A 20,196-nucleotide genomic window follows, 5' to 3' on the forward strand; every position below is an offset into this window, starting at 1 on the left:
ATGGAGTTGAGATATAGCTGGGTTTTCCTTGTTGCTCTTTTGAAAGGTAATTTATACATAAGGAAAGATACTGTGTGAGTGGACATCAGTGAGAGGGACGTGGACATTTGTGACTGTTTACTGACAGGATTCTCTTTTTCACAGGTTTCCAGTGTGAGGTGCAGCTGGTGGAGTCAGGGGGAGGTTTGGTGCAGCCTGGAAAGTTCCTGAAACTCTCCTGTGCAGCCTCTGGATTCACCTTCATTGATTACTACATGAACTGGGTCTGCCAGGCTCCAGGGAGGGGGCTGGAGTGGGTTGCACAAATTAGAAACAAAGATTACAATTATGCAACGTACTATGGGGAGTCTGTGAAAGGCAGATTCACTATCTCAAGAGATGACTCCAAAAGCAGCCTCTACCTGCAAATGAACAGCTTAAAAGCTGATGACATGGCCATTTATAACTGCACTACAAACACAGTGAGAGGACTTCAGTGTGAACCTGACACAAACCTCCCTGCAGGAGCGCTCAGGACCAGCAGGGGGCACAGGTCACACATGGAGGGAGGGACAGGGCAGGAACAGGAGCAGACATGACTGAGTGCTGGTTTATGTGGTCACAGCTGTCGCCCCATCTACTGGTTTCTCAGGATGCTCTCTGTGTTTATGTTCTTTGGTGTCTGCAATAACAGAGTTCTCTTCTGCCACAATTTACAATATACACACCACGCAGTCTAACGTGAATTACATGGAATTATCTCACCTCTGATTGCAGAAATGACTCTGGTGATGACTCAGGATCAAATGCTGAGTGAGGTCTTCAGCATTGGTGATGATTTTCCCTCATGAGATTCAGACAAAGACTCAGTGGTATCCGGTTAGGACAGTGCCTGGGATTAAGGAAGTCACAGGGGAGGAGAGGCCACACCAGAATGGACCCTTGTGAGGAGCGGGGAAAGAGAAGGGGAGAGGAGAGAGTAGACCGTGGTGAAGCAACCAAGAGGCCCAAATGATACATGACAAGGACCAGGTAACTAAAACAGTTGGATTTCATAGAGACCAGCATCTGGGAAGGGAAGACCGTTCACTGGAAGCCAGCCAGGAGGACCCTGTAACAGGTAGGGACTGGGGAATCAGGGGAATCTGGTGGCCTTTTTCTGAGGTGATATTTCAAGTAGAAACCTCAGCCATTTGCCCCAGATTTGAAACCTAAAATCCCAGATTTTATTGTCAACAAACAAATGATTAGGAGCTATGTGTAATCTTCTCTGTGATTACTTCCTGCTGACACTGAGGCATCATTGTTGGTTGGTGTAATGGTCAATTGTAATAGAGTCCACCAAAGCCCAGATAAAGGTCATTAGGTATTTATTTGGGAATCACTCATGAATAAAATAAAATAATAAGGTTGAAAACCACTGAGGTTTTCTGTCCAGAGCCATGGAAGCTGAGACGTGATCTGCAAACCCCACCCAAGACAAGAGCTCCCCTCCCAGTCTTTGTGCAGCACCTGAGACTCCAACAGGAAGGGGCTGGTACCTCAAAGACTATTGGATGGATGAGTTGCAACCACAGGGTGGAACAAAAGAAGCTGAAATGCTGGCCCTGTCCAGGCTGACCAAGCTCTGAGGAAACTTCTAGGGATAGAGACATGTGGATATTAGTTGGAGCAATTTGTAAGGGAGGACCACCTGGGATGAGCCAATTTAAACTTCTCCCATAATGCAGATTTTTGAGAGAAAACCTGCAGCTAGTTCCTGGAGCAGTCTGCAGTTGAATTTAAATCTAACACAAAAACTAGACTAGGGAAAAAGTGTAAAATAAGAAGTTTAGGGGATTTTATATGTCTGTGCATTGGAAGTTGGTCTGGTAATTGAGGGAGGCTTACACAAAATCAGGGAGAGAGAGAAAGAGAGAGAGAGAGAGAGAGAGAGAGAGAGAGAGAGAGAGAGAGAGAGAGAGAGAGATTAAAGATGATCAGGTAAAGGTGACAAATATCTGACAAGAGTCTGATGGGGGATATGATAAAATACATTGTCTGAAAAACAGTAAACCTTATAAATTTCTTTTTGTTTTATAGAAGTGAAAAATCCCATGCTCAAATATTAAGGAACAAAAGGGAACCTAAGTCAAAAAAACAGCCACCACTAACACACTCTGTCACTCCTGTCCTCACTCAGAAGGACCACAGACTCCTCTGCTCAGCCTTTTCTCTCTTAGTCATGTCCATCCCCAGTGAAAAACATATCTCTCAGACTAAAATGTTCCTCTAAGATTGCCAGGGAACCTGTGACACAATTCCCATAGCAAAGAAAACAGGGAAAAAAGCAAATTAATACTGCAAGTTTATGAAGCTGAAAATTTCTATTTTATTTTGGAGTGAGAGATAAATGTTCAGAAAAGAAAATTTGTTTTTGTCATCTCTGCATACAATGCACAGTCCTAGATCATCAGGGGTCTGTGTTCAAACAAGGTTCTTTCTATTGAACAACTGAGCACTAGGACACTGAAATCATGCTGGGGAAACATCAAATGAAATTTCCCCTAATGCTTTGCCCTTATCACAGATGATATCAAAGTGTGATTATTGCATTTTATACACTTCTTCCTGTAGTTATGGAATCAATATAATATTTTAAATACCTTGAATTTCTAAGTATCCTTATGATGCCAATCCAAGCATCCATGCTTACTTTTATGTGAATTTATGTTTGTTTCAGTCTGCTGCAAGTAATTTTACTAGATTATGACTATGAGAAACTGTGTGTGAATATCATCCAGCAGTTCTTGTGAGAAGAAACCCACTGAGATGACACCCTCTTACTGTGAAAAGGGCATAGAAATGAAAAAAGACCATGCAGCAGAATCTAATATCCACATTCCAGACTTTGTTGGATCCTATAGATCAGTCATACTGCAGATCAGAAGCAACTCCAATAACAAATCAACCTGATGATTTTGGAGCACAGAGTAGTAGGGGATGACCACACCTCAGACATTCAGAGCCCAACAAAACAGGTGCAAAGACAGAACAGCAGGGGGTTCACTGCATGTGTCTGGAGTTTCTTCCTTTACCCTACCCACACATAACCAGGCTAAATAAGTGAAACCTGGCAGAGAAATGATTTGGTCATGAAAGGACTCAAAACAGAAGTGACTTCAGATCAGCCACTCACTGCATTTAGTTGTTTTAAATGAAGTCACTTTCCTGCAAGTGCCACAGAGTCAATCATGTCATAGTCTGTAAGAACTCTTAGCCATAATGATGTTTCTGTAATAGTTGAATTAATTAATCCATTAAACAATTACTTCCCAACTCTCCTTTCTAATACAGAGTGACTATTTTAGGGGACCACTTGAAACTGATCCCACAACCACCAAGAAAATCCTACATCCTAAGGGGACTGGAGAGACTGGAAGACATAAACCATTGCACTACAGACCATGTAACAGATTCTTCTCTGTCCTGTTGTATTTACAGACAAGGATTCTATATTCAGTTTGAGGAATTTAATGGCAGAAATGACAAAGATGTTAACTAACACACCCCAAACACAAACATATGGCATAAAGGTAAAAGAAGATTGTGATGTGTTCAGTATTTCACAAGGATTAGCCTCTGTACTATTAATGTTTATTTAATGTGCATATTTATTATACACACACATACTTACATATATATATATGTATGTATTATATATGTATGTATTCTATGATGAGCATAAAACTTGTGTCTTGTGCATGTTAAACTTTCCCGCCATGCTGTCCCAGCCTAGTTTCAATACTGTAATTTAATGTACACTTCAGTATTCATCTATCTTTACATTCGTTCCCACTGAATTTTCAAATTGTAATGTTTAATTTTTAAACTTCTATGAACTTACTGAATAATATCTGATAAGATGAGCAGTGAAGAGTTCATGTATAAAAAGAAAAAATTAAGGATGTTGAATCTTTTTATAAACAAATCATGAAAAATATTTTAATGAAATCATCGTCCTCACTAGTTCATTTTCTCTCAGAAATTTGTACCATTACTTGCTGCCTCTAAGGCTCTCACACACCAGAGAATAAGATATATCAGGAAGATATGCAAATACTGCCTCCCTCTGCTCACAAAAACCAGCCCTGCCCTCACCCCGCAGGTCAGGCAGAGGACTCTAGCCCTGTCTAACCATTCAGTGAGCAGCACTGAAAACACGACTATCAACATGGGGTTGGGGCTGCACTGGGTTTTCTTTGTTGCTCTTTTAAAAGGTAGATAACACGGGATACTGAGTGTGTGAGGAGACATGAGTGAGAGAGACAGTAGACTTTGTGACAGTTTCTTCATCAGGATCCTCTCTGTTTGCAGGTGTCCACTGTGAGGTGAAGCTGGTTGAGTCTGGTGGAGGATTGGTGAAGCCTGCAGGGTCACTGAAACTCTCCTGTGCGGCCTCTGGATTCACCTTCACTGACTATGCCATGAACTGGGTCCGCCAGGCTCCAGGGAAGGGACTGGAGTGGGTCGCTCGCATAAGCACTCAACCTAGTAATTATGCAACTTATTATGTGGATTCGGTGAAAGGCAGATTCACCATCTCCAGAGATGATTCCCAAAGCATGGTTTACCTGCAAATGAACAACCCGAGAACAGAGGACACAGCCACTTATTACTGTACAAGAGACACAGTGAGGAGTCTTCGGTGTGAGCCCAGACAAAAACCTCCCTGCCGGGTTCCCATGACCAGCAGGGGGCGCTGAGCACACATAAAGCCCAGGTTCAGACATAATTGATTTATTTATTTTTCTGTTTTATCTGGGTGTCCTCTCTGTTTACTGTTATTTTGGGATCCTTTTAATAATTATAGACTCAGGAATTGATCAGTGCCTCTAAAAATTATGGCTTCTGTTTTGACGAACATTCTTAAAACAAATATGCCACCTAGTACTCTCTGAACAAATGCAGAAAGTGTCTATGAGAGAAGAGTGATTCTCTGTGGTCAGTTGTTGGGGAAGCTCTGGAGACTCACATGGACTTTTCCCTCATACTGAGGTTGGGGCAGACCCTCGACAGGAACAGTGTTAGTAATTCAGAGGGAACCAAGTGGAAGTGGAGCCGGGCTCAGTCTCAGTAAGCATCTGAGTTTTCCAAACCACTCTCCTCTTCTGCACAGCTCGGCATATAAGGCTAAGAAGTGATAGCGTTGAAATTTTATTATTTTCATTACTCCATTCAACATGGTGTCTTCTGCTTCTGTGTTGAATTAGAATATTCTAGTTCTGACCTCTCTGCACTAACTCAGAGCTCAGCCGCTCACCTGGAGCTAAGGGATGACTGCTGTGTGGTCCTGGCAGTGTCCTTCCTGTGAGCTTCTACTGTGGATTCTCAGATCCCGATCTGGTTGTCTTTGGTTATGAATCCATTCTCACTATATTCAGAAGTTTCCTGGTCAAGCTGCCCTCAGGACTCAGAGAGTGGGCAGTTTAAACTTGACAACACTGACCCCAGAGTCCCATGTTGGTAATAATGTGAGCACATGCGTCTACCAGTATTGGGCAAATATTTTGGAGAAAATATTTTGATCATGTGGAAATTCTCATATTTACTTGCAAATGAAAACATAAAGATATATATATATATATATATATATATATATATATATATGGAAAAAACAGCCACTCACAAACTCAAAATTAGTTACAAGGTAAAATAAAGAAAATGCTGTTTTTGGTGATCATTGGCTTATTGGAAAGTAGCTCACAATCTGAGCACCTTGTGTAGACAAGGAAGATTAGCAGGTCAAGGGTAGTCTCAGGACACAGCTGGTTCCAGGGCACATGTGACCATTTGATACCTTGTTTTATCTAGGATCAAAAGGAAACAATGAGGCTCCTTTAAACAGTCTTACTATCTGGATTATTTCCAGGGTCCTGGATGAATCAATGGTTCACAAAAAAAACAGCTGTGTCTCTAGAGTTGAGATCCTCTTCCTGGGCGTTCCCCTTCAGGAAGAGCCTGTATGACGTGAGAGAATGGAGGACAATGGCTGGAGAAACTTTGCAGCTGTCACTGAGAAGTCCATAGTGTGTCAGTGATGCATTCAAGGATCAGATCTCCCTGAAGCTGAGCTCAGCTCCCACTGAAGACACAGCCCTGCCTTACTCTGCAGCAGACACAGTGAGCCGGATCCCTGTGTGCCCAGAAACAACCTCAATCTGAGGATGTTCAGGACCAGCAGGGGGCGCTGTAGACCCAACTTTCACCAGGAAAGAAAATATAGTAGATGAGAGAAACATCTGGAGAGTGAGGAGTTCTCTGAGACCCTAAGGTTTCCTCTCCTGACCTCAAATAACTGCCAAGACCATGTAATTCTCCTGATGTAGCTACTATGACAAGACTCCAAACTTAGTAGAATAAAAATTATTTGTTAATTAACATTGCCCACACTGATGTGTGTTTAAGGGAAACCCAGGAGGAAGGAAGAGTCAAGTTTTTAGACCATGATTTCTCACTGGTCTGGAATCTTGTCTCCTCCTTAAGACTGTGAACATCAGGTACAGATCTGTCCTGCTCTGTGTTTTCTAAACTAAAATCTCCCAATACCATTGTCTCTCCTGTGTCTATATCATGTGCAGAAATCTATGAGCTGACCTGTATTCTACTCTGCTTGACTCTAGTTTTTAAACACGGAGACCAACACTGTTCCCCCACGATATCCTAGAGCTCAGCTGGGTCATCTACAGTTCTGGACCTGGAGCCCATTCAAATGTGAATTAGTAAATTAACAGATATAAGAGCCACAGGTTCAATTGTCCTGTCAGCATGTCAGTCACCACTCAAACAGTGAAGGCTGCACACAGAGCAATCTGGTGTCTTTAATTATAATTAAATATATTGACTGAGAAATCAAACAGATGTGCATCCCCTATGTTAACTTCTGTAGCCTCTAGAAAAGGAAAGCCTGACTTAAGGACCCCTGGAAAATTAGGACTTATATTTCTGGGACAGGAGACTGAGAAACAAAAGAGGAGTGAATGTGTGATGGAAGTGAGGACGTCCTTCTGGGAGGTTGAGCAGGTCACCTGGAGGACTTGTTTCCTGCCTGGGTCCCAGAATACAGCAACACAAGGCTCAAACAGAATCCATGGAGTCAGGGTCTTTGGCATTTTAACTGAGGGGGTTAAGGGAAAAGACATGCACACTCTCTTGATGATTTGTTTCCTTCTTTATGCTTTTTCTGAGTTCTATTCTCTTGTCTCATTTCTATGCAGAAATGTCCTTTATTTCTCTCTTAATGTTTTCTGCCTCCTGATTCTTATTTTCCTTACAGTGTTTATACCCCAGCAAAATCTTTCAAGCAATATAAAAATTACAATATGCTTACACTCAGATTTTCAAGAGAATAATTACAATGAATATAAGCAAATAGAACAGCATATTTTCCATATCTCTTATATGATTAGACATTTTAAATATTACAGATGAGAAGAAAATTGTCAATGTAAGCCATATACAACCATACCCAAGCAAACTGTTATAGATTAAAAGCATAAGCAAACGAGGTATTATTCTCAGGCTGTTCTTTAAGTGGCAGACTGCAATTTGTGGCTACAAGGAAAGGATCAATCATTTAATTCTTTATTTTGAAAGGTAATCACATAAGAAATATTAAAAGAATTAAAAATCTAAATTTATACATGAAAACCATCATCATTACTTTTTATATCAGAGATTAAGGAAGAAATTTGTACAAGATATTATTCATCATCTTTGATCATTAACCCTCCTGAACATAAAAGCATGTCAGGTAATAAAAATGAGGCTGCTTTGTATTTGTGACCTTAACCTAATGAATTCATAACTCAACTATGTGTCCTTGTGAACTTTAGTTATTTTCTGGGACATTCCATCTCAAAGCTATTATCAAATAATCTAATCCAACCTGAAGTTATGTTCAGGCTTGTTTGCAGCTTTGATGCACACCAAAACCTGTGAATGCATCTTTCAACATTAAGATTGAAAGAATTTGAGACAGCCTGGCTTCCAGGGACTCAATTGTTTTCCTTATTCATTAACCAAACTACAGTCTAAGTAGCCATGGAGGTGAAACTCGTAAGCCCTAGCTGTGTGGCACTTCCTTGTATTTATTTTTCATTATCAAAAGAATATTTAAACTATGTTTATTATTATCAATTAGACAGTACAGCTTAAGAAGAAATCTTATTCAAAAGAATGCACAGGTAAAAATGTCCAGTAGAATGGGATGTTTACACATGAGAACACACTGTATTACAGGCAGTGGGGGTCTCCCCACACCCATTCACACCATGCCAGGTACCAGAGAAAGATGGCAGCAGAAAAAATGAAAAGGAACAGCAGAAGTACAAGACATCTTGTAGTCTGTAGACTCCAGGTTTTGCCTATCAGAGATTCACCCATCCGGGCTTCACCTCCTGGTGAGGTGACACCTGAACTTCAATTGCCCCCTGCTGCTCCTCTGACAGGGCCACCTGCAGACACAGAAGTCAAAGCTCAGCTCTGCCTTGAAGTTCAGCTTCTCAGTCACTCACCACTTCTAGGGACAAATAGGTAAACGTGCAGCAAAGGAAAACAGAATTAGATGATAAAACAAGAAATACACAGACTGTCTGGAAAAGGCTCATGCATGTGATTAGCTGAACACTGGAATTCAGGCATGTCACATGACCTCCATACAGAAAGGGAGTTTCCCAAACTCAGGAAGCAGCTGCTCACAAAGCTATAGCTATGTAAGGAGTTTTAAGTTCACCAGGAATGAGGTCCACACAGTAGTGCTGGCATCACAAATAATGAGGACTGCAAAGCAATGTCACTGCTCTCCTAATCACAGCTGTGGAGAATTGAGTTGAAATGAACATGAAAATGAGTCTTTATAGAAAAAGGGATAATAGGAGATGATTTGAAAATGATATAATTTAATAACATTTCCTCAACAGTAACTTCATTAATCGATTCCCCAACATTAACATTATGATCTGATTCCTCCAGAAAATTAACAAAGAACCCTGGACCTGACAAATACAGGCTCCACTACAGAGCTTGCTATAAAGCAGGAAGACATGCAAATGGGCACTCTCTCTGCTCCTGAAAAGCAGCCTAGTCCTGACCTCGCAGCTCAGACAGAGAAGCTCAGCTGTGCATCCCAAGACTTCACTCAGGGATCAGCATGGAGTTGGGGCTGAGCTGCATTTTTCTTGTTGCTCTTTTAAAAGGTAATTTATGGAGAGCAGTAGATGCTGACTGTGTGAGTGGACATTAATCTGAGGGACAATGGACATGTGTGATGATTTATTGACCAGGATTTTTTGTGTGTTTTCAGGTGTTCAGTGTGAAGTAAAGCTGGTGGAGTCTGGGGGTGGCCTGGTGAAGCCTGGAGGGTCCCTGAAACTCTCCTGTGCAGCCTCTGGATTCACCTTCAGTGACTACTGGATGACCTGGTTCTGCCAGGCTCCAGGGAAGAGGCTCGAGTGGGTTGGAGAAATTAATAAAGATAGCAGTACCACAAACTATGCACCATCCGTGAAGGGCCGGTTCACCATCTCCAGAGACAATGCCAAGAACACTCTGTACTTGCAAATGAACAGTGTGAAGTCTGAGGACACCGCCACTTATTACTGTGCTAGACACACAGTGAGTGATCTCAGTGTGAACCCAGACATAAACCTCACTGTGAGGCCGCTCAGAGCAACCAGGGGGGGCACAGCACACACAGAACACATGTTCATCCCACAGACTATGAAGACATAACTGAGCAATCTTCTCACCGGCTTAGGCTGCTTTCATCTTTATAGTTCCCAAGAAAGTCTCTCTAAATATTTGTGCTGTTTGTTACTGTGGTCCTCAATACATCTCCTTTGTTTCTGCTGTTATATAAGAAACATGGATGCTCCTGTGTCTTTTTTTTTCTCAGATTCAAGCAGATCCTCAGTCAGATTTCTTTATTAGAGTAGCATTTATATTTAAGGGGAAATCAAGGGTAAGAAGGGGCCCATTACAGGTGCACAAATGCTCCCAAGGCTCAAACCTCCCCTCCCCTCCCTGACAATGGTGCACATCAGGTTCAGACTTGATCCAGCTGTGCTCTTAGGTAATTCAGTTTATTTCTCCATGAATATCATCTCTGCTCATCATGGGTTTTGTATAAACTTGTCCTTCAGGAAAGTTATTTCAGTGTCTGTGTGGAGATGGTATTTCGAGGATGGTTTATTGTCTTCTAATTGACCTGAATATGGGGTCACACCACCAGGAAGGCATTGAACATCTGCATCTGATCACATGATAATGTTCATGAGAAGTGAGATCTACTCACCTAGAAAATCTCTCACACACAATTGGGCATTTTATGTAAATCTAACAGAGATCACTTTATGTCTGGGTGTGTCACATTAGCAGTGACAGAGCCAGATCATTTCTCTAAGAGCCACAGAAATTCCAGCTGTGTCCTCTGAGAAGTTCCTCTCACTGTGCAAAAAACTGAGAAAGTTTGTCTTAGTAACTTTTGTGTAGCTGAGATAAAACAGCAAGACCAACTGTGATGAAGGAAACATGTAAGGAAAGAAAGAACTTAGTTGAGATTATGGTTTCCAATAATCTAGTCCATAGTTTCAAACTAAAGGCTGAGTGGCTGGAGCAGACATTGATGGCTCAAGGTTTGATCCACAAGCAGGCACAGAGAGGCACACTGACAAAGCCATGAATGTGAAGAACCTTTAAGCCTTCCTCCATTGACTCACTTTTTCCAAGTAAGAGGAGGCATAATCTGGACAATATCCCTGAAGATCTCATAGAATAACAGTCAAGGAAGCACCGTATGTATTTCTTTGGAGCCCTATGGCCTACAGTTGACAGCTGAGTCTCTAAAAAAAACTGTATCTCAAATACACACAGCCCAAGGATCAGGAATAAATAAACAAGACACAAATATGAGATTTGCAGGAATGAAGAAATGGATACACATCCAATCAGCCAAGTCAAGATCTACAGTTATTATTGTATTGATTTTTTGAGACACAGCTTCTCATTGAAACCAGTATTAATAGGGATATCTCCAAGAGCCAATAGTTAAAATCTGAAGCACCTGCTATGTCTCACTTTGCAAAGACATGGGAACAAACCTTCAGTGTAAACACAGACACAATCCTTCCTGTGCTCAAGACCAGTAGAGACAATGAAGTACTACTGAGGCTGCTGGGAACTAGCAGACATCCTTTGGAGTATAGTAGGTTGGGGACTGTCTCATGTGGTTTCTCACAAACAGGCTTATAGCTGTTTAGATGTTGGAATAAGTGGCTTCCCCTTCCTGTTCTAACAATACTTCAGAGGCCCCCTGCAATGTCACATTTTATAACTACTATTTGTTTGGTTTCTAATAAGTGTATCAGTTTTTACCCATGGGGAATCTAAAGCATCCATTTGGCACATTATATATGATGAAATAAACGTAAGAATAAACCTTTCCAAATCTTTCAATGAATCTGTCATTCTAATAGTTGGTGATGGTTATTAGCTCAATTGGAAATCTAAGGGAATTCTAAATCATCTGAAAACCATTCTCTTAATTAATTAATTAATTAATTTTTTTGGTTTTTCGAGACAGGGTTTCTCTGTGTAGCTTTGGAGCCTATCCTGGCACTGGCTCTGGAGACCAGGCTGGCCTCAAACTCATAGAGATCTGCCTTCCTCTGCCTCCCGAGTGCTGGGATTAAAGGTGTGCGCCACCAACACCCAGCCCATTCTCTTTATTTTATCACAGGTTGAGGAGTAGCCAGAGCTTCCGTGATTAATGTTATTTTACACAGTTGGTGGAACAACAAGTGGTCTATGTTTCAGGCTTCCAACATGTGAGTGTCTATAATAGGGCACACATGGTTATTATTTTCATACAATTATTGTTTGAGATTTTGATCCTTGTAAAGATTACTTTCTGACTCAGTGTTCCATGTAGTGATGACTTTGAAGGTGTGTTCTGTACCTTCAGCTTGTGGAAATGTCTGAGTGACCATTGGGGGAAATGCTGGACACACCCGCTTGAAGGCTGGCACAGGTGACGCTGACCATGCACACTTGGGCGTGGTCAGAGTGATATAGCAAGGCTTTAAATACGAGGGTCACATGCATGCTGCTCTCTGTTCCCTCTCCTGCCTTGTGGTAAAGGACTGGCTCCGTAGTCTGAGTACTTCCTAATAATCAATCTGTTTTTCACACTAGTTCTGACTCCATTGTGATCTGCATTAATTGTTGGCCTCATGCCAGATGATGTCACCTACAGTCTCTCTCTAACTCCCTTCAATTGGACACAGAGGTCCTCATCACAGTTTTCTGCTAGTGTTTTCTTGTTCCCATTGCCTGCATGCTCACTGCTGTGATCTCTGATGCAGCTGAAGGTAGGAAAGCTGGAGTGTTTACCTGTGAGTTAGAGAAGATCAGTGGGAGAAGTGATGGTTGGTGTTGGTTCAGGGTTAAGGATTACTGTTTTGAAGAATCTGGAAAAAAAAGAAAGTCTACTTTTCCAGGCCTTAGCCTTCTCTGGATACTATGATAGTGACCTCAGCCATGTGTTAAGAATTTTGGTGAAGAAACAGACTATAGAATGTAGGATTACTGAGATCCAGATAATCACAACTCATTGAACAGTTCAGTGTAAAGGTGAAAACCAAGATATCCACTGTTAGTTCCCTGACACCAGGGAGAGGCCAGGTCACATGGCAGCCAGTGACATACGGTGACCATAGTGAACCTGGAGACTGGGCAGACTGTTTACACGGGGAGTGTGCAGATTAGTTACTCAGTATCTCCTAGATGTACTAAATAAAACACACAAATTCTTGAGCAATATCTAATGAATGTAAGATGACCTATTTCTGCTTTTATTTGGGCAAATAATTCAACAACTCTATGAGCCCAGTTGATACAAACCTTAAAAGCACCAGCCAGGTCTCCTGATTATGGTCAGTGAGAACAGAGTTTTAAACAGGCCAGGATGGAGAGGCCACAGCATGACTGATGCTGTGACAAGTTTATTATTTTTAAAATCAGAATGATAAGAGTATAAAAATTGTAAGGACAGCAGGGGGCACAATGGAGACATCAATCATTAGGATGGAAATCAGATGATGATTGGAGGGACTCCATAGCCCCTGTGGATTCCCTTCTTAAAGACTATCAGCTGAACAACACCTGATACAGTTGATATGTGAAGTCAAGAATTTTCAAACACAGTAAAAATTCATTGTTAAATATTGCATAGATTTGTATTTTCTCAGCTTATAAAAATATTTATTCATTTTGGATTTTTGTAAAACTTTTTCTCTAGAAAAATATTGTGATGAAATTCTATGCCCAATCCTCTCAGATATTTTCCATATTCCTACCAGAACTCTAAAGCCTTTTTCTATTGAAAGCAAAAGAATATACAAAAAGAAAGGTATTTAGATAAAGAAAAAAAATCACCAGTAACAAACACATGCAACATGCTGAAAAATAAAACATTAATATCTTACAGATGAAAGAGTGAAATTTCTTCCAGTTTAGGAGGTTTTGAAATTTCCATTAACAATTTTCATCATCACTACCAACACCTGTGAATTTGTCAGGGAAATTAAATAATTTCTCAGGTTGGGATTCTATTTGTAAATTGAGGGATTAGGCCTTGATGTTATATCCACAGCATCTGCACAGGTCTCAGGAATGGCCTCTTCCTCAGACAGGATGAGGATTTGAACCTCAGCATCCTGCTGCCTGACCCAGGTGTCCTCCACCTCCTTCTTCTCCAGCTGGACTAGGTCCTTATCTAAGAAGCATCCTGCTCATGAATATGCAAATCATGTGAATCTATGTGGTAAATACAGGAATGTCCACACCACCAACAACATATGATCAGTGTCCTCTCCACAGTCACTGAGCACACAGGTCCTCACCATGGGATGGAGCTGGATCATTGTCTTCCTGGTGACAGCAGCTACAGGTAAGTGTTCCAAGTTCCAGACATGAGGAGCGGCCATGTTCTCAGGTGACAGTGACATCCACTCTGCCTTTCTCTCCACAGGTGTCCACAGCCAAATCCTCCTTCATCAGTCCTCTGCTGAGCTGGTGAAGCCTGGTGCCTCAGTGAAGCTGTCATGCAAGGCTTCAGGCTACACCTTCACCAGCCACTATATGAGCTGGGTGAAACAGAAGCCTAGACAGGGTCTGGAGTGGATTGGATGGATTGACCCTGGAAATAGTGGTACTGGCTACAATCTGAATTTCCAACACAAGGCCACATTGACGGTAGACACATCCTCCAGCACAGCCTACATGGAGCTCAGCAGCCTGACATTTGAGGACTCTGCAGTCTATTACTGTGCAAGACACACAGTGTTGCAAGTACATCCTGAGTGTGTCAGAAAACCTGGAGGGGCAGGAATCTGCCCTGGGACTGAGGTGACAGAGGAGATCACCCTGGAGAGTAGCTCAGAAATAATCACTTGAGTGACGATTTTCCTTCCTCCTCCTCCTCAGAGTCATAACTGTGTTTGTCAACTTTTCCAAGTTACAGATATAAAGAAAATGATGCTGAATGAAGTCCTGTGAAAATCTCCATTTACATGTTCCTTCTGTAATGAAAGACAAAGAGGAAAACTCTGATAATGCATAGTGAAAAAGATACCTCTGTATTCAAGGAGAGTGGAATATCAGATGGAGTAACTTTGAAAAAAATAGAATATGAATTACAGGGAATGTCCAAATAAACAACATGTGACCTAACCAAACACCTCACATATTTTCAAGTCTTAAGAAACTGAATGTGTGTTTTTATCTCAGACTGGATTGTTAGCTACAATCATCACCTGAAACCAGTTTAGTCATCAGTAGGAACAATGATTGATGATCTGTGTCTGCCAGGCTCCAGGGAAGGAGCTGTAGTGGGTCTCAGTGGTTACTGATGGTAACAGTGAACATTACCCAGACTCCGAAGGACTTACTCACTGATTGCTGAGACAAGTCCAGAAACACTGTCTATCTCCAATGAACATTTGAGATTTGAGGACCACTCCTGTGTATTGCTGTGCTGGAGTCACCGAGAGGGGACATACATGTGAGCTCTGACATAAACCGTCCACTGATTGGCTCTCTGCTTTGTGTTTGCATTGAAGACATCAGCTTTCAGCTTTCTGCTTTTGCCACCACTCCTGTCCACACAGAAGCCTCCTTATAGACCCAGTTAGCACTAAGACTGGGTAGGGTTTCTTCTTAAGTCCAGAATCACCATCCGAAAAACCTGGAGTCTACAGCAGGAACAGTGAGGAGGAAGAATACACAGGAAGTACCAGGAAGGAGGGACAGAGGACGTGAGGAGGGGCTGGGAGGGCACAGCATTGTGGGACATGGATGGGAAGGATCAAAATACATCATCTGGCAAATTATTTTAAAAAAAGAGAAAAAATACACAGAAGTCCATGGGACTGGAAAAATTTTATTTTCTTTGTTGGGATTTGAGAGACAAACATTCAGGAAACAAATTTCTTGCCAAGGATTTGTCAGCCCTTAGTTCATCAGGAGCCTCATTTGATTCAAGTCATCACTGCATACAAAGCACAGTCCTGGATCATCAGGTGTCTGGGCTGAGAACAAGGTTCTTTATATAGAACAGCTGGGCACCAGGACCCTGAAATCAGCTGAGGAAACATCAACTGAAAATTTCCCTAACACTTTGCTCTTATCACTTCTCTGGTGAAGTGAAATTGATCATTTTGTTTCTTACAGTCATTCCTAGGGTTATTAAATTGATACATTCAAATGCTTTCAACTCTGAAGAGATATGATGAGGCCAATCTAGAGCTGCAGGTTCATTTTTATGTGCGCATCCCACCCTGTTACACATCTGTCATAATCATCCCTGGAGAATTGTCCAGCTGATACTGTGAGAAGAAAGTCACTGATATGGCAACAGCTACTATGCACAGGGGCAGAGAGCTCAAGGGGAAGCAGAAGTCCATATCCACACCGGTGACCCTGGTGAGTCCTACACATCAGCTAGACTCTGGTTCAGGAGCAAATCCAGACAAGATCAAGCTGATGCCAAGGGAATGCAGGTCAGCAGGTAATACTGGCATCTCAGACACTCAGGGCCTAAAGGAGCAGGTGCCAACAAGGGACAGCAAGGGAGGTTACTGCCTTTCACTTTCCCACATATAACCCCATGATATATACGAAACCTATAAGAGAAATGATTTGATCATTTAAGGGCTGATGCATAAATGACTTCAAATCACCAGCACATTGCTGTTAGTTGCTTTAATGAGGTCCCTTTACCAGAGAATGCCACAAAAACATTAATGCCACAATCCACAAACCCTCTTAGCTATAACAAGCACAGTTTCTCTAACAGTAGATTTAATTACTCTGTTGCACAATTAGGACCCAACTCTCCCTTCTAATAAGGGGTGGATATTCCAAGGGTCCACATGAGACTGATCTCACATCCACCAAGGAAGTCCTACATTCTCTGGAAAATTGAAGAGCTAGGAGGACATACAACCTTGGAACTGGAGATGAGGTAACAGATTCCTCTCCTTCCTGAGGCACATGCACTCTTTATTGCTTTTCCTAACAGATATTATACAGGAAGCACAATGAAAATAAATTAATGCTGCTAAAATATTTATTACAAATACAATATGAGTAACATTTTAATGAAATCATGGTCCTCACTACTTCTGTCAGACATTTGCACCATTACCTGCTGAGCCAAGGGCTCACACACAACAGAGCTTGAGATAAAGAAGGAAGATATGCAAATACAGCCCCCTCTGCTCATAAAAACCAGCCCTGCGCTGACCCTGCAGGTTAGGCAGAGGACTCTAACCCTGTCTTTCCATTCAGAGATCAGCACTGAAAACACGACAATCAACATGGGGTTGGGGCTGCACTGGGTTTTCTTTGTTGCTCTTTTAAAAGGTAGATAACACGGGATGCTGAGTGTGTGAGGAGACATGAGTGAGAGAGACGGTAGGCTTTGTGACAGTTTCTTCATCAGGATCCTCTCTGTTTGCAGGTGTCCACTGTGAGGTGCAGCTGTTGAGTCTGGTGGAGGATTGGTGAAGCCTTCAGGGTCACTGGAACTCTCCTGTGCAGCCTCTGGATTCACCTTCAGTAAGGCTGCCATGAACTGGGTCTGCCAGGCTCCAGGAAAGGGGCTGGAGTGGGTTGCTCCCATAGGCACTAAAGTTATAATTATGGAACCTATTACATGGATTCAGTGAAAGACAAATTCACCATCTCCAGAGATGATTCAAAAAGCATTGCAAATGAACAGCCTGAGAACTGAGGACACTGCCACTTATTACTGTACAAGGGACACAATGAGGAGTCTTCAGTGTGAGCCCAGAGAAAAATCTCCCTGCCAGAATCCCATAGCCAAAATGGGGCACTCAACACACATTAGGCCCAGGTTCAGACATAATTGATTATTTTTTTATCTTGGTGCTCTCTCCACCTGCTGGTTTTCTGGGGGATCCTTTTATAATTATACACTTTAGGAAATGATAATGCCTCTAATAATCACAAATTCTGTTTTGACTAACATACTTTTTTGTTTGTTTTTCCAAACAGGGTTTCTCTGTATTTTTTGGGCCTGGCCTTGAACTTACAGAGATCTGCCTGCCTCTGTCCATAGAGTGCTTGGATTAAAGGCATGTGTCATCAATGTCAGGCTTGACTAACATTTTTAAAACAATATGTCACCTATTCCTACCTGAACAAATGCAGAAAGTGTCTACGAGGGAAGAGTGATTCTCTTTGGGCACCAGTTTCAGTGCCAACCTCCATTGACTTGTTTTTCTTAATGAAGAAAAACAAAGACAACCTGTGTCAATACATTATTTTGCAACTTGGCCCCTTCTCAGATAACATTTGAGACAGAGCAATGGGATTCCACACTGGGACTTTAAGAGACCAGTTCATGTCATCAGGATTCCTGCGTACTCACTTCCCTGTTTCCTGAAGCTGGATTGTCTTTGTAACCTAGACGTCAGCGACTGTATGGTGCAAAATGCCCTCCATGCATCTAATTACAAACATACATTTTTTTGTTAAATGCAATGAGGCCAAATTATGACTTCTCTTGATTCTTGACTCTGTTATAACTTTTACATGTCTGATTCTAAACTTTTCTTTCTTTGTATGCTTTTGTTGTGTGTGTTTGCGTGTGTGTGTGTGTGTGTGTGTGTGGATGTGTGAGAGAGAGAGAGTGAGATGAGAGAGAGAGAGAGAGAGAGAGAGAGAGAGAGAGAGAGAGACTGTGTGACTGTGTGACTGTGTGATTGGGTTGCTTAATTAGGAGAAATCACATAAAACTTTGCTGCAGAAAGGCTGAATGTTAGAAATAGAAACAATACTTTCACTGATAGCATGGCTTCAATCGGACTACTTTAATTAAAACAATAATAAAAAATAATAATACAGTGTGTGACCTGAAAAATATAAGACCCAGAGACAGATATTGGGGTTTAAGTTTCAAGTTAAAGATCAGAGAAGCAAAACAGTTGTCCACTCCCTATACTCAAACTGTTCCATACTTCACTGATACTCAGATTCACTCCAACTCTGATGGTCTCCTAAACGTGGCCAAACAATAATCCTGACACTTAATGACCCTACATAGATATCTGTCAAATCCTGGAATTAGAAGCATGAACTGTGATTCACTGTGTTGTTGCTAGGGGTGACTTTGGACTCAGAGATCCATCTCCTAATCCTGAGTCCTGGGATTAAATGTGTGTGCCACCACTGTCGAGTTTCTAGAGCTAACTAGTGAGGCTGGCTTTGTAAAATGCTTTCCAGCGGCTATATTAGATCAAAAACAATATATCACCACAACAGTTGATAGTGGGATTCTCTGGTGTGTATAGATTTATTTATTTATTCATTCATTCAATCCATTCACTTGTTTGTTGGTTTAGTAACTCTGAACAACACTAAGTAGTAATATAAACAAAACCCTGTGATGAGAAAACCCAATTGGCTCCCCATCTGACCTGGGTCTTCTCACATACATGAGCACTCTCAGGTTAAGCATTGATTGGAATTTCTTGCCAGCACTCAGGGTAATTTATTCTCATACTTCATCATTATCCCTCCTTATCCTCTGGGCCTTTTCCCAAAGATCCCATGATACTCAGGAAGTGTCTCTTGCACCAAGTAATGGTGAGCAGAAATTCCTTGACCTCCAAGGCCTAGTGGCCCCCTGCATTTTTTGGTGCAACATGAAGTGTCAACACCATCATGAATTCTTTTTTCCAAACATAAACCAGTGTCAGATTAGAAAGGAAATAAGGGTTCCCTTATCTGTGGATTCTGGGAAAACAGCAACAGAAAGACTAAGACTAATATAATTGTTGGATTGTTGTTAATTTTGAACCAGCTGGACCTATGCAAGGTTCATAGTATTACTTCATATGGGACAGGATGCATTTCTCCAAGAAAAGACAAAGCTTCTATCCCCCACAGAACTTCATCTTATGGCTCCCCTGATGCATCCCAGTTACAATAGATTCCAAGGACAGCATCCATGACCTGTGCAGGATTTCTGAGAGAGTACAATCCTGCCAATACAAATTTCAGAGCAATCACTACATGGGAGTGAGATTAATCAACTGGAGACCATGTTCTGTCAAAGTAAACAAAAAGGGACATACCCCATTATTATGTCAAGTTCATATGATCAACATCATTGCTAATTATGTTTGTCATGAGACAGCACAAAGGGAGAGCAAAGATAAGTTAGTTATGCAGAGCCTGGGGAGTAAGTGCAGAGGGGCCAGAAAGGGTGTTTCCTGACTCTACTCAGAGTTTGTTCCTCTCAGTTAACCACATACAAGGCCCAGGAGACCATCTCCTATGGCAGTTAGAACCCTCCCCTAGAAGGACACAAGATCAGATCAGTTAGTTATTATAATCTATGTCACTCTCCTGGGATTGCTACAATAACAGAAATGACCCAATTCAAAGACTCTCTCACTCACTATAAAGACAATTTCTCTCATAGTGCAATCAGTTTCTGTATAGGAAAAGTAGGACCTGCAAGGGTCAATAGAAGATGGGGTTCTAGAGCACAAAGAAGTGTACAAGTTTTCCCATCACTGTCCAGAAGCAATCTCCAATTGATAACATCTTTCAAATGAAAAATGAGATTTCTCTAAGGGAGCCTAACTC

General features: G+C 41.6%; 4 gene segments (V, D, J or C); all 4 read left to right on the forward strand.

Annotated features, from left to right (window-relative positions):
- Positions 1 to 578, forward strand: LOC113836079. The segment is given in 2 exon segments: positions 1 to 46; positions 145 to 578. Coding segments are annotated over 2 exon segments (480 nt in total).
- A 3,614-nt stretch (positions 579 to 4,192) lies between these two features.
- On the forward strand, positions 4,193 to 4,724 carry LOC113836080. The segment is given in 2 exon segments: positions 4,193 to 4,238; positions 4,336 to 4,724. Coding segments are annotated over 2 exon segments (435 nt in total).
- Positions 4,725 to 9,169: 4,445 nt separating this feature from the next.
- LOC113831688 lies at positions 9,170 to 9,750 on the forward strand. The segment is given in 2 exon segments: positions 9,170 to 9,215; positions 9,323 to 9,750. Coding segments are annotated over 2 exon segments (474 nt in total).
- A 4,170-nt stretch (positions 9,751 to 13,920) lies between these two features.
- On the forward strand, positions 13,921 to 14,927 carry LOC113836081. The segment is given in 3 exon segments: positions 13,921 to 13,966; positions 14,048 to 14,344; positions 14,887 to 14,927. Coding segments are annotated over 3 exon segments (384 nt in total).
- Positions 14,928 to 20,196: the final 5,269 nt, after the last annotated feature.

Source organism: Cricetulus griseus, chromosome 5 (genome assembly GCF_003668045.3).
Source record: "Cricetulus griseus strain 17A/GY chromosome 5, alternate assembly CriGri-PICRH-1.0, whole genome shotgun sequence".
Classification (NCBI taxonomy): Eukaryota; Metazoa; Chordata; class Mammalia; order Rodentia; family Cricetidae; genus Cricetulus; species Cricetulus griseus.